At 41.9% G+C, this 14,142-nt stretch overlaps 1 protein-coding gene across 1 annotated transcript; it reads right to left on the minus strand.

The window, feature by feature from the left end:
- Positions 1-209: 209 nt before the first annotated feature.
- dcaf12 (DDB1 and CUL4 associated factor 12) lies at positions 210-13,629 on the minus strand. Its single transcript, XM_070959896.1, has 9 exons — positions 13,188-13,629; positions 11,064-11,354; positions 9,641-9,919; positions 9,051-9,111; positions 8,694-8,887; positions 5,964-6,029; positions 2,884-3,046; positions 2,411-2,589; positions 210-2,248 (listed from the first exon to the last, which is right to left on the minus strand). Exons 1-9 carry the CDS (start codon positions 13,245-13,247, stop codon positions 2,090-2,092), a joined length of 1,452 nt encoding a protein of 483 aa, XP_070815997.1. The 5' UTR covers positions 13,248-13,629; the 3' UTR covers positions 210-2,089.
- Positions 13,630-14,142: the final 513 nt, after the last annotated feature.

Here is a 14,142-nt window from a genome sequence, read left to right on the forward strand (position 1 = left end):
AAGTGGGACTGAAGCTCAACTTTACGCTTGAGTCCTCTTTCCTTTTTTTCTCCGTTGTGCTTATTGAAGATGCACACAGCTACTTCATTTCTACAGTGTACGATCTGAACGCAGGGTGTTTTACTGCTGAGACCTTTTCGTCCTGGACGCTTCCACCTCCACATTTCACTAATGCGAACATTTAAATGAACCGTGACCGAGACGTTACATCAGTATACATTTTATTTTTATTATTTACTCTTTTTAAAGATTTCATAGCTTGTTTTTTTTTCAGGTGTTTATATCTTACAATATCCTCAGATTCAGTCATTTGTAAAAACATTCATGAGGCATGTATAAAAAAAACAGGGCATCACCAAGTAGACAGATCAATCCACACACTTCCTCAGACATATACATAAAAATGTATGCAATTGTCCCTATGTATTTTACACATACATATACACATTTATATATAAAATACACTTTAAAAGTGTTGGTTATTTGTTCAATTTGTGGTCGTAATTGGGGTTTCTCTTTTCAATCTGTCATTATCATGAAAACTGTAGAAAAGGAAAACTATGATCACCTGTGGTAGTCTTTCACAGAAAGACTCGAGGAAGGCAAAAACGCAACTCAAGCCTACCCTGGTTCTGCCAAGCAAGGAAAAGAGCAGAGTCACTCGGTCCTTGGTACAACAAAAAGGAGAAAAAAGAGAAAGTTTTACAACTGTGATAACAAATTTATGTGCTTGCAGCTTCACACTCCAGGGTAGAGTCCAAAAATTCTCATTAGTTCTCCTTGCATCATTGTGGCTGGATGGTTGAGAAGATCAAAGGAAGCGACTACAGATCTGCTCCCTTGTTCCTGTGGAGGAGTCCCAGAGTCAAAGAGGGAGGATTCAATCCAGTCATTAAAGGTTCCTCAATCAATCATCATATTTGATGACGCTTTACTTGCTCCCAAAATTTTCGGGTAAACTCTCTAGCAATGCCAGAATGGTTCCAGATCAGGATTTGAACACCGCAGATGTTCGAATCTGCTGAAAGCATTCTGGCCAAAGAGAACAGGAACGTGAGCAAAGGGCAAAAAGACGACATGTCCTTCAAAAGAAGCAGCTGTAAAACACTCCCGACCAACGGAACCAAAGTGACAGAGAAAAGGGGAAAATAAATACATATAAAGCTAATTAGAATATCAGCAGGGGTATGCCTGTCAAATCACACAGCGTCCAAAAATAAAATACACCTTTGTTGGGATTAATTCATAGCAGAACAACACTGCATTTAGCATATCTTAATGTTCTCCTTTACATCGTGTCAGTGAGAAAAATATGAACACCATGTCCCATAATGATTGGCTTCTTCATTTTACTTCCGACAGGAGAAGAGAGGCGTTCTTTTTGATTATTGCGGGACAGGATGGGCTGTTCCAACCAGTAAATATTCTCTATCAAACGTCAAACTGCCGTCCGGCTCAGTCCTTCAAAATGCATCGTCTCTTCAGTCCTTCTTCCTCTCTCCCTCTCTTTTTATTGCCGTCCATTTCAGTGAGAGAATGAAAGGGGATTTTTGGGAGAAAACTTCACAGGTATTTCACAAATACACTGTCATTTATCACAGAGGAAGCAGCGGTAAACACTATCCTTACATAGAAAAAGAAGCCAGCAAAAGACCATAGCCTACTCCCTGCGGGTTGGATGTATATGTTTTAAATGATGATGAAAAAAATTGATTATTTTATTATGTTTCTCAAAATTCAGTTCCTTAGTGGCAGACGTTGCAGCTCTTGAGAAAATTACTTATTAATAGTTTGTACATTTTAATACAAAAAAAAAAAAAAACTGAGTAGCTGAGGTGGAGGGAGCAAAGGAATAATTAAAGGAGAAGGGAGAGTGTAATGGGAGACACAAACATACACAACAATAATATTGAAAGCTGTGATACTGTGGGGGCAAGATCATGCTCCTGAGTCCATGTGTGAGCAAAACAGAGACAACTGAATGAACACGAGCCATACCGAAGACAGTGATGTCAACAGAGCTGAGGAGGGAGAGGGACGGAGGGACTGGTTAAGTAAAAATGTGGATGAGGGTGTAGTGATAGAGAGGCTAGCTCCACAGTCCTGCGTAGTTGCCATGCAGGCCGGAACAGAGTGGTCCACCTGCTACAAACAGCTTGGTGCCAGAGTCGTCGTAGCAGTGGGTGTACACCGCGTTGGGGAAGGAATGAATGTCAGAGAAGTAACTCCTCCACGTCTCATCATGATTCTGAAAGCAGAGAAGAAGAGTCGGACAGCAGGAGAGAGAGAGAAGAAAGGGAAAGTTATGAAAATAATCTGTAACTACAATGCTAGAACATTTGTGTCAAAACAACTCCATCTTTCAAACAAGGATGACAAATAAAGAAGAAGAAGAAAAAGAACTGTGTACCAGCCAGCCTTTCCCTGTAGTAAGCTTAAGGATGCCATCTCCTGGGCACTTCCGGTACCCCCCGGCTGGATTCAAAAGATTCTCCAGGAATCTCTGGGCCCGGATGTCGTAGAAGAGAAGAGAACCTTGGCCGGTACCCACTGTCACAATGTGCTCATAGAAACTCACTGATCGGATCCCTGCATGCACACACACATGTCTTCAGGCAAAGTACTCAAAAGGAAACATCAACCCTCCCTGCTGGTTTGTGCTTTCTAACTTAAAAGCTGGGGCCTTTGTGAGTTTTAAGATCACCGTCCGCCCCACACAGGGCCCTGAACCATATTTTACAAAGAGAAAAAGCTGTTATGCCATTAAAATATGGCTTATTAAATGATTTCTTTAAGCCAACTGGAAAAAGTACTGCAAACATTTTCACAAAGTAGTTTAAGCCTGTGCCATTAGCTTCTTATAGAAGTTTACAGATCACCTACCACTTCCTCTCTCTCTGGAATTGACAGACTTGATGCTGTGTGTAGGCTGCCGTGGATCCAGGAAGGAAACATGGGCCTGAGAACCAACAGCGTAGACCGACCAGTCCTGCCCATACGCCAGACACACATTCTCTTTGCAGTGAGGCAGCTTGGTGGACAGTATCTAGAGAGAAACACCATACACTGTTCAGTAGGGGATAATGCCTCACGCTGTGAGTCTGATGGTTCTGGCCTTCCCATCTGCCATTAATTTCTGATAATGGACACCTTGAACGGAATTATCCCACTTGCCAAACAAAAAACAAAGACCAATAACTCATATTTTCATGCCTTTTGCAATCAAAATCAAATGTTTTTCACTCGCCACAACTAATTTTCCCTGGAAATTTTTGAAAGGGTTTGACTAAAATACCTGCAACAATCATGACCATCTCATGAGGGGTGTTCTATAATAAACTATGAATGGAGGCTTTGACTTTATCCCTGTTGCTGCGGTGGCTCAATTTTAGATACAGGCCAATACTTCACAGCCAGAGCATTACTTTAGAATGGTGAATAGACACTTTCACTGGGAATACTTAGTAGGTGTCTATTATCAGGAATTAGCCTGCAGCCAGTCAGAATAGAGTATTCATCCAGACCATGGTATAAATGGGACCCAAGTAAGGGACCACTGAAGAAATTATGTCAAGAAGAGTCCAAGTCACACAAGTGTGAGTGTGCATGTCTGTCAAGTTCAAAAGGCATCCAGGAGAACTCCACTGTGAAGCTAAATTAAATAAGAAAAGTGTAAGAAAATATAAGAATATTAGAGGCATATTCAATATTTTGGTGGGAAACTGATCTCATGAAACAATACTGGAATTGTAAAAATGTTTGAATCCATCCTATAGCAATAGCAAGTTTATGCATAGAGCACATTTCGTACACGGGGAAATGGTGCTTTACATAAATAAAAGCAAAGCCGAGAAATCATTTCTGCTTCCAAAACTAAAATAGAGCAGAAAGCAGGTTTTAGAGCTCAATCATATGCACATGAAAAGAAACATGTTTTTAGCCTGAATTTAAAAATGAGCACAGGTGGCTGTCTGGCTGTGTAGTAGCTGACCTGAGTCCATGACTCAAAAAGTCCTCCTCAGTTTGTTTTCTTTAAGGGCCTAACTCATTCACTGACTTAGAGAATATTAGCAGCACTTTAAAAATCTCTTCTCTAACTGGAAGCCAGTGTAAAGATTTTAGAAAACTGTGGCAGCAGCATTCTGAATGAGCTGGAGCTGTTTAATGGTCTTTTTGGGAAGACCACTTCAGAGACCATTACATTAGTCCACCCTAATGGAAATAAAAGCCAACTTGGTCTTTGGTTTTTGGAGTTGAGCCATTTATTAATAGAAATTCTCTTCTCTTTGTTGCCAAACACAACAATCTCTGTTTTGCCCTTTTGTAACTGAAGAAAATATCGGCTCATCCAATTATTTATCTGCTCTGAACAATGACACTGAGTTTACTGGGCTGAAGTCATCTGGTGTGGGACTGAGATGACATCAGCAGATTAAAGAGGAGAGGTCCGAGAACTGATCCCCTGGGGTTTTCTGCATGTCACAGCCACAGTAACTCGGTCCCTCTAAATAAGACCTGAACCAATGAAGGTCTCTGGGAGGTTCTACAGAATGTTTCAGCCCACCCTGCAGTATTTATAATGTCAAATACTGTAATGAGATCTAGTAAAACCAAAGCTGACATTTTACCTGAATCAGTATTCAGCTGTAGATCGTTTAAAAAGAGCTGTGTCAGTACCGTGGTGAGGTCAGACGCCTGACTGAAATTTGTCAAAGAAGATTTGAGAGAATCCAGAGTTGCTTGGTCCAGATATTTAAGAGACTCTGGGAAAGTGCCTGACAGCAATGAGCCATTGAGTAACTGTCCATCAGTTTTTACAGAATAAAAATTGTTTTTAAAAAGTCAGACGGCTCCTGGAGCACTCTGAGCTTGTCATGATACAGGTGACACCTTAGACTGATTGACCTCATAAGTTGAATCCACTTGATTCCTTCTACTTCTAATCAACACTAGATGACAGCTTCTTCTCAGAACAGATGTCAGTACCATCTCTACTATCGCAGGGACCCTGAGATCACAGTGCAACAGTGTACCTTGCTGCTGCTATCAATAGCACTCAATAAACATTTGGTGCTCTGTGCTGCCAGCGGAGCTGAAGTACGAGGCTGCTGATGACGACGCTGAAGTTGCCTAAGAGATTTTTCCAAACAAGTAGGGGTAGAGGGACAGAAGGAGGACGCCCTGCAGTTTTAATTAAGACTTGTGGGCTGGCCAAGATGGACACTGAGAATTTAGACCCAGCACACACCAATTCTTCCATTGTCCCCTCAGAAACCCAAATGTGACAGGGATGATGTTGAGATCAAGACAGTGAAGGATGACAGGGATGAGTCGGACAACTGCACTGCCCTTGTTTGATTATGCAGGTCATCATGAGTCTTGTCTAGTGTCAGAAACTCAGCTTGAGTCATGTTCTCCAATTGTGGAGACTGTGGCTGCTCTGTGCCACCTGTATTCTGTGACTCCACTTGCAGAGAGGTGTTTGATGATCTGTCATCATGGTCAGGAGGAGGTGGAGGAGGCTGTGACTCGGGAAGAGGACCACTGATGTCCTTTTGTTAGGATTTCTGGGTCTTCTCTGCAAATGTCACGTACCCAAATGCAGAATAATTTGATTGGTCGTCTGGTGCAGGGAAGCTCCTTGTTTAATTCAAAGATTGTCGTGTGGCAAGATGGTATGCTAGCACCAATCGGCTGCATATGTCCCATATCGTGGAATCACCCATGATCAGAGTGCTCGGTGTGATGTTGGCATCAGGAAAGAGCCGCTGCTTGTTAGGCCTTGTGTCAAATGTAATGCAGTGTAATACAACACTGAACATGACATGCCTCATATAATTAGACGTTATGGCAGAACAGTGGATTGCATTAGATTGTGCAGGTGTACCAAATAAAGTGGACATTTGATGTATATGAAGAGGAAATGCGTTACATATGACTATTAGTCAATCTATGCGATTTACCTTGCACAAGTTGTGCTCAGCTTTCCAGAGGTGGAAATAGCCATCCAATGACACAGCACCCAGTTCCTAAAAAGAGAAAAAAAAGATGGGATGAGAGACGTAAATAACTGGGGCTGAGGTGCATGGGAGCAGAATCAAGGGACTACAGGCACTGCCTATCAACGTTTAGCAAATTATCCTCGATGTCAGTATTTTTCACATCAAATACTCTTCCCCTGTAGGCTTGAAAAGACGTTGCAAAAGTTGTCAGTTGTCTCTTTTCATAGACTACTTCTCTGGTTAGCTTGAACACCGGTTGCAACAGATTCCTCTGGTGACCCACTTTCACAGCATAAAAACATCCTGAAAAAATTTCAGATCTTTCCTGCAGCAAAACTCACTCCTCTGCTGTCCATCTGAATGCTCAGTATGCTTCAAACATGGGTAAATACACAGCTTCCGTTTGTTGCTAGTTCAGTGAGGTGGCAACATTTGTGACACACGACTACTTTCGCTTAACTTGGTGTGTGTGTGTGTGTGAGTGTGTGTGTGCAACAAACAGTTCACTGCACAAGCAATTAACATAAGTGGAGGTGAGTAATTCTTATGAATGTGTTACTACTTAAAGCAAAGCTCAACCTATTCTCATATAACCAAACAGGGTGGTAACCGACAACAGTGAGTAGAGAAATGGGCTACCCTGATCTCCTACACAGACAATTAATCAGTAACCCTAATTCCCAGGTTAAAATGATCTCATTCTCATATCCTTTGTTTTCCTAAAAAATGCCAATATATTAAGTCGAAATATTTCATCTGCACAACACAATCACATGGCTTCAGTCATGTCAGGATAAGGGCTGTCAACGAATATTCTTAATTCAAACATCAGGGTCCCCCCAGGATTGTTAAACCTAAATTTAAGACTTTTAAGACCTTTTTTAATGCCATTTCAAGTGAAATTTAATACCTTTGTCGCACCCATTATTTAAACAATATTGAACCATATTCAATAAATAAATCACTGAACATCAAATTTAACCTCAATTACTATTTACAATTACTTTGTAGATTGTCCAAGGTATTGTACATCCAGAGTCAAAAATGAGAAAAAAAATTCTCTGACTAAGGCACTCCAAATTAAAAAGTCCTACATGGACATATTAAAACAAGGCCCACGCGTAGCCGCTACGCATTACCATGCCATGTTATTCAAATCAAATCAGCGTTACCCCCGCACTCGTTCCAATAGACAAGAGTCAACGCGTGTTGTGTATCCGAGGGTGGTAGTGAATGATCTCTAATATGCCTCTGGTATAGAGCTATCCATGCAGCCCATCACGGCACAGCTAGCTGACTACAGCTAGGGCGAGTGCACTTGCCAAGCCCCCTCCGTATTCAAAGGCAAGTAAACATGGCTAACTCATAAGTTAAAACAGCGAAATTTACATTAATTGAAAAGGCAAACCGTACAGAAATACATTATTGCATCTAATACATTTTAACTGGAGAAGTGGGCAACTGACTTTGAAATGCTTAAGCAGGTCCACCACCTTCGCATGACCCATAAACTGCGACCCGAAGTATCTTGATGTGAATTGGTCGCCGCTCCAATACCTAACATGCAGGTCCAACTGTTTTGACTTTGTTGTTTTGTTCAAACTTTCATCGAACATGACGACGAAGGCATCCGAGCTGTTTGCTTCTTTGGTCATTTCTTCGACGATGAAAAGAGCGAGCCCAAACTTGGCGATGTACGCCGTTTTATTACTGCCACAGGAGAATGTTGATGCTATCGTGGAGTCGGGGAACATCAGCCGAAACAGGTCACCGGTGCACTCATTTGAGGTGTATGAGTGGTGGTCTGTGATCGTCTTCAGGACCCACAATACCTCTGCCTGTAGTGTTTTAGTTCCACCAACGAATGGACGTATCCCCAACCCCGATGCAGATGATGGACTCTCCATTTCGGCTGTGCTGTTTAGCTGTTATGATGTAGCTTATGATGGCATGCGAAAGGTGCATTTCCCATTGTTCGCAGTGCAACGCAGTGTAAACATACTAAACGTTATGCGTCATCTTCGTCATGGATTTTTTTTTTTTTAAATCCTCGTCATGGATATTAGATAGAATTTAGGTTGTGCTGAGATGTTCTTGAAAATTAAGACCTCGGTGAAAAAATTCAAGACTTACAATAGCTAATTTAATACTTTTAATACCTCTAATCCTGGAAAACTAAATTCAATGCCTTTTTAAAACTTTTAATAACCCGCGGGTACCCTGAAACATATAGCCAAATTATAAAAAAATCCAGACATTTGATAATGGAAACATTCAATATGGAAATATTCAATCATGGGGTGAAAAACAGCACCACAGTGGCAGCCTGGGCTGCTTGACTGAATGCAGTGCATGATGGACAGGAGTCACAAAATCCGAGCTTCTGCTGTCCCGTGATGACTCTGTGAAGTTTGATATATTTAAATCCCTCTAGTTATAATGTCCAGTGAAAAGAATTGTTCAGGCTGTACACGCTGTTTTATAGGACATTATTTAAACTGTTTATTTTGTAATCTGTAGCTATGTGTAGATTTTGAAGGACATGCTTATGTTGAAATAATAACCAAGCAGTCTGTGTCTCATTGCATTGGTTTGCCCTCTTATGGAAATAATGTGCAAAACAGATATTTGAATGGTTCGAACCTATATGGTTTTGGCAATCCTGACAGCCCAAGTTAGGATGAACCTTACTTTATGGTTGTTGTTGAAGGCCAGAGCACGGACTTTGCAGTTGTATGGGTTCGTGTACTCCTTTGGGATGTCCTTGAGGGCACGGTGAGAGATGTGTGCGTAGGAGGGTACAGACTCCTCGTTCTGACTGCGCTCTGCCTGGCTCATTACTTCCTCCGTCACCTCCCACAGGCCCATGGAGCCATCTCTGGATCCTGGGAATTTCAACACACAAGAAGTATCTAGATTAGACCGTTTCTACAACCTGCATACAAACATGAAAAATAAACAGTGCGGATTGTCATCACAGTATGTAGAGGGCACTGATTTGGAATCAGAAAAAAGAATTGTGCAGACATGTTCATGCAGACAACTCACCAGAAACTGCCATGCTGTCACTGATCCAGGCTATGGAGAAGATCCAGTCGTTGTGACCATCCTGAAAAACAAATACCTACAATGTAAATATCAAGACAACTCGACACAACCACATGAGTCTCGGGTTGAATTGCTAAACAGCTAATGCTAAACAGAGGCTGGGCAAAATGAACAAACTATGCGGCTGTATCCATATCATCCATGCTTTTGTCACAATTTTTGGCGAATGTAACTAGATCACCCAGCTAGCTATCAGTGAACACAACACCAGACCTATTTGAATTACTGAACAAATTTGAGATGTGGGCAGCCAGTAAGAGGTCTGGAAGCAGGCTTAAGCTGAAGCTGATGGGAATTAATCACTAGTGTTTTGTTATCTTGTCATGAACACTGCTGGACTATTGCAACTTTCTGCACATTCTTGGTAATAATAAGAGCAACAGTGGAGATATTTCACTCCTGGGCCAACTAACATTGCCTTCTCGAAAGCCCCGTTGCTGGTAAGGCTATAAACCACTTGGACTGGTCATCAACATACTAACAAACATCTCTCTCACAAACTGACTGAAGATGCCAAAAAAACCACTTACATCGCCAACACAAACTGGGTCCAGCGTGGGCAGCTGGTAGATGGCCAGGCTGTTGGGGTTGTCTCCTCCAGTAGCTAGCAGCGTTCTAGAGGGGTTGAGTTCAATAGCGTGGATCCCGCAGCCCTGCTGGTCCATCCGGGAACGAGAGCCTGCTGTGGAGTGGTAATGCCGCCCTGCCACCACTGCACCCACCACCCCAGAGCCTCCTCCGTGACACTCCCTGTCCTTCAGCATGGGAATGCGTGTTATCTGTCCCGTCAGAACATCAGCTACAAAAAGCTGCAGATCAGGAGACAGAATTATTCAGGCATTAGTGTGTGTGTGTGTGTGTGTGTGTGTGTGTGTGTGTGTGTGTGTGTGTGTGTGTGTGTGTGTGTGTGTGTGTGTGTGTGTCCAGTGATCCGATTAAAACACCTAGGTTTACAATATTCACCACATGGAAACATTTAAGAAACAAAATAATGGATATTACCAGAATGTATGATGATATGAATGATAGAAAGTTCAACATGGCTCTTTTTAAGGACAATAAATAATCTGACTGACTGTATCTTGAAGGTATAAAAATGCTCAACTGGGGGGTGTGATTTTATCCTCAATCTTACCATTAAATAATCTGAAGACACTCAATCTCCCTCACTTGAGGCAGTAAATCGTATCCAAATCAGTCTGGGCAAACCAGCAGTTGCCAACATAGTACCATAACCTGAGATTTGGAGTTGCTGAGCCTCAAAGTGCTTCACAAAGCAAACTGTCCCAGTACATACTATGTACCAAAGCCTTGTCACCCTTGTGGGACTACATCATCGACAATACACAGGAATGGAGGGGCCACCACACAGGAAGCTCTTATCCACACCTGAAAATTCTGTCATGTATATATTTGGCACCTCAGAAATATTTCCCCTGACTTCAGCCTTTTATCCCAACTGCACTGCCTTACTTTTGGTTCACAAATTGTTTAACAGTGGAGGCGCACCATCTTGCCTGAAAAAACATGATTTGTAATTTTTTGTTTTTACGACATTAATCTCATTAAGATTTAGACAAACTAGAAGAGTCACTACATCAAACTGTAAAGGCCACCCAGGAAATATACCACCTCCTTTAACAGACTTCCTGTGAAACCAAACTGACCTTGGTGACACACAACTGAATCACCACAACACAGTAATTAGAAAGATTGACAGCTAATTACTTGCATTATAATTACTCTGATATCAACCTTTAGGCACACAACCTGATGTGACATTTACATGACAGTAGCAATAATCTAAGAATTGCCTTTCTCTGTCAATACATTATATGAGAGCATGCAATCTTACTGATTAAGTGATAGTACTTGCGGATTAACATCAAGTACTGAAAATATATGGGAATGTCTAGCCAATAACCACAGGTCAGTAACAAAATGACATCTCACCGTGTTGCACTTGGTCCCACACACCACCTGCCTGTGGTTGAGCCACTGTGAAGCGAACACCTTGTTGAGTCGCCCCAGTGAGAACTCCCTCTCTTTGAGGATGCCAGGGAGCCTGCCAGCCGCAAAGCCCCGCAGGCTCCGCTGGAGCCGCAGCTCGTGCTGCTGCTGAGGCCTGAACTCCCGCCCCCGAAGGGCACATACCACTGAGCGCCGACTGCACCACCACTGCTGGGCATGACGTGATGAACAAGAAACACGGCTCCGCTTGTGTGGTGCCTGACACCAGCCCAGCTGAGGAAAGAGAGGGGAGAAAGGTCAAAGCCAAAGATTTTCTGTGGGAGAAGCACATGACTTTTGTCAAATCCAAAATGTTTCAGTCACTAACTATGCTTTACACGTAATTCTGGAGAAGTCAGCCTACAATGGCATACATATGTTGCCTACATGGCAACATATGATATGAATAAAATATTAAATAAGTCTTAAAATAATATGATCTAATTACATTCCACTTTTTTTCTTTTCAGCTTTCTCAATCCCTATGTCAATGTCACAAACTGTCTATGCTGAGCCTTTCCCATCCCCCAGACTGTGGATACATCTCTGTAGCTCGCTGATACAGATTTAAGAGCTTTAGTGGATCATGGGAGTATTACAACAAAACACACTCATGCACACCATCACTAACACTTCATCAGGCTAGGTTAATGCAGGCCAAGTGCACACAAAGGCGCTGAATTTGATACAACATGTCGCTCAGGTAGCCTGGTATTACTAGCTGTCTGTAATGGCGTTGCAGACTACACCTATTGTTAGTCAGCAGACCTCATAAAACTATCCGACACCAATGCAGTCAGCATTGCTGCTGGTCAGGAACACAAGATATCCTTCACTCACACTCACTAACACACACAAAACACACCTAGCTAGCTCTCCTATTCACACTTCACAATTTACTTTAAATGCTTTGATTTCATATATATTTAAGAACACAACAAAGGCTTTAGGTCGAAAAAGAATTGCAATTTGTCAAATGGTAAAATTATATCATCTGGAATCCCTACAAATCAATGAAATGACACAGAGACTGGCATAGAAGCTAGAGTGACATCATCAGATGTGTCCCAGAACACTCCCTCTAACACAAGTGCACACCAGTTGCTAAGCAGTGTTTAGCGAGGCACCCACTACTTAAAAGAAACATCAAAAAGCTGTTACATCCATGTTCTTACGATTTTGATTGCTTATAGAAAAATTACCAGCAGAATCTGAATTTACATGACAATAATTTACAAATGCTATTGTTGATCATTAACTGTCCAACCCAAGCCTTATTCTTCATACCCTGCAACAGTCCTGGGCCAGAGGAAAACAAAAAAACTAAGTGTTGATATTCCCTGGTTTAAAGTCAAGGCATACTTTGAGGTGTGAACACCTGGGCTCAGAAGTAACTGTATAAGAAAGATCTTAGACCTACTAGGATTGCTGTGTGCCAATTCAGCAAAGGTCCATTTGATGCCCTTGGATGAATCAACCTACGGTTAGTCTGTATGTAGGTTAGCTGGCCAACTGTTAGTCAACGTTGCAGCTAATGTTAACGTTGACGTTAGCTTAATTGCTAGCTACAGCTACTATGTCGAATAATTCTCGTCTATAAAGCAAATTCAGTTATCAGTGATGATGAACGCTATTTAGAAGATTAGATGGTGAATAGAAGGTAACACACGATACTCCAACAGAACAAGGGATTGACAACGTTATCGACCTAGGAAAAGGATACTTTATCGAGATTATACTTAAATAAAAGCCCTAATATGATGGGATAGTTAGCCCCTTTGGCTAACGTCAACCTTGCTGTCCGGTTGACAACGGACTGCCGTTGGCTAACGCCATGCTAACATTAACGGATATGGATTTTCAAACAGAAACACAATGTATTATTGGTTAAACAAATCTTCAAGTGTGACATTTTGTTCTGTTGTGTCATAGTGATTCATCTGTTAAAAATGTCATCAATATTTATTCCTCTGACATATCACCTAAATCTGGCTAGCCCAGCGCTAGTTAGCATGCTAAAATAACTGACTAGCTAGCCTATATGGATCGGCACCGGTTTCCGCCTACCTGTTGTTGGTCCTTGGGCTCTCCTGCCTTCCTTTTCCTGCTAACTGTTTTTCTCGCCATAATCTGATACACACAGTTCCCTCACCCACATGGAGGGTAAAAGTGACGCTGGATACTGGATCATATAATGGCGATATGCTATTTAGTTCCTTGGCCCTCGTTGGCAGCGTCCGACTCCGACGAGGAGGAAGGGCGATCACATACGGGAGAGGTTGGTTACTCGCTGGTTAAGACTGTCGCTGAATTACTATCTTAGGCTCCCAAATAATTCTTCACTCTCGTCGTGCAATCTCTTTACTTTCAACAGAGTCGCTAGCCACTGCCAGAGGGTTCACACTCTCTTCTTTTCGTGCCGAGTCGCGTCAGCAACGGCGAAAGCATTGAGAAGCGCGCAGCCGCACTCAAATTAAACATCAACAAAAACAAGGTCGTACGTGAACGCGAGCGTCGTGCGTGCTCGTTCACGCCAACTGCGTGAGACCATTGATCAGATTCTCAGTCATGGTTATCCAAGGAGGACTACATCTAGGGCAGCAGGACTTTGTTGTAGATACTTGAAAATATTTCGCCTCTCATTAAAGGAGCTTCTTCACTGCTAGTCCAGTTGCCCTAGATTCAATTCTCCTGGGTTAAATGTAATAATAGCAAGTTTTTAATGTTTTAATAGAAATTCAGGCAATATATACATACAAACAAATCATACGCTATCAAAAGTTTTTGCTCTCCTAAAAATGGTTTTATGATGAATAAATAAATATCTAAATGTTATCTTTTTGGTTTGTTATTTATGTCACATCCCCTGGTATGTTTATAATGGTTACTGTGGACATTAAGGACATCTAGTAGGCACCTGGACAATCTCAGGCTAAAGGGAAGAAATCACTTTAATATCATAAATTCTCTAGACAGTTGGCTTATGGGATTTTTCTAAGGATGGCCATTATTTGCATGAGCA

Source organism: Chaetodon trifascialis, chromosome 3, assembly GCF_039877785.1.
Source record: "Chaetodon trifascialis isolate fChaTrf1 chromosome 3, fChaTrf1.hap1, whole genome shotgun sequence".
Lineage (NCBI taxonomy): Eukaryota > Metazoa > Chordata > Actinopteri > Chaetodontiformes > Chaetodontidae > Chaetodon > Chaetodon trifascialis.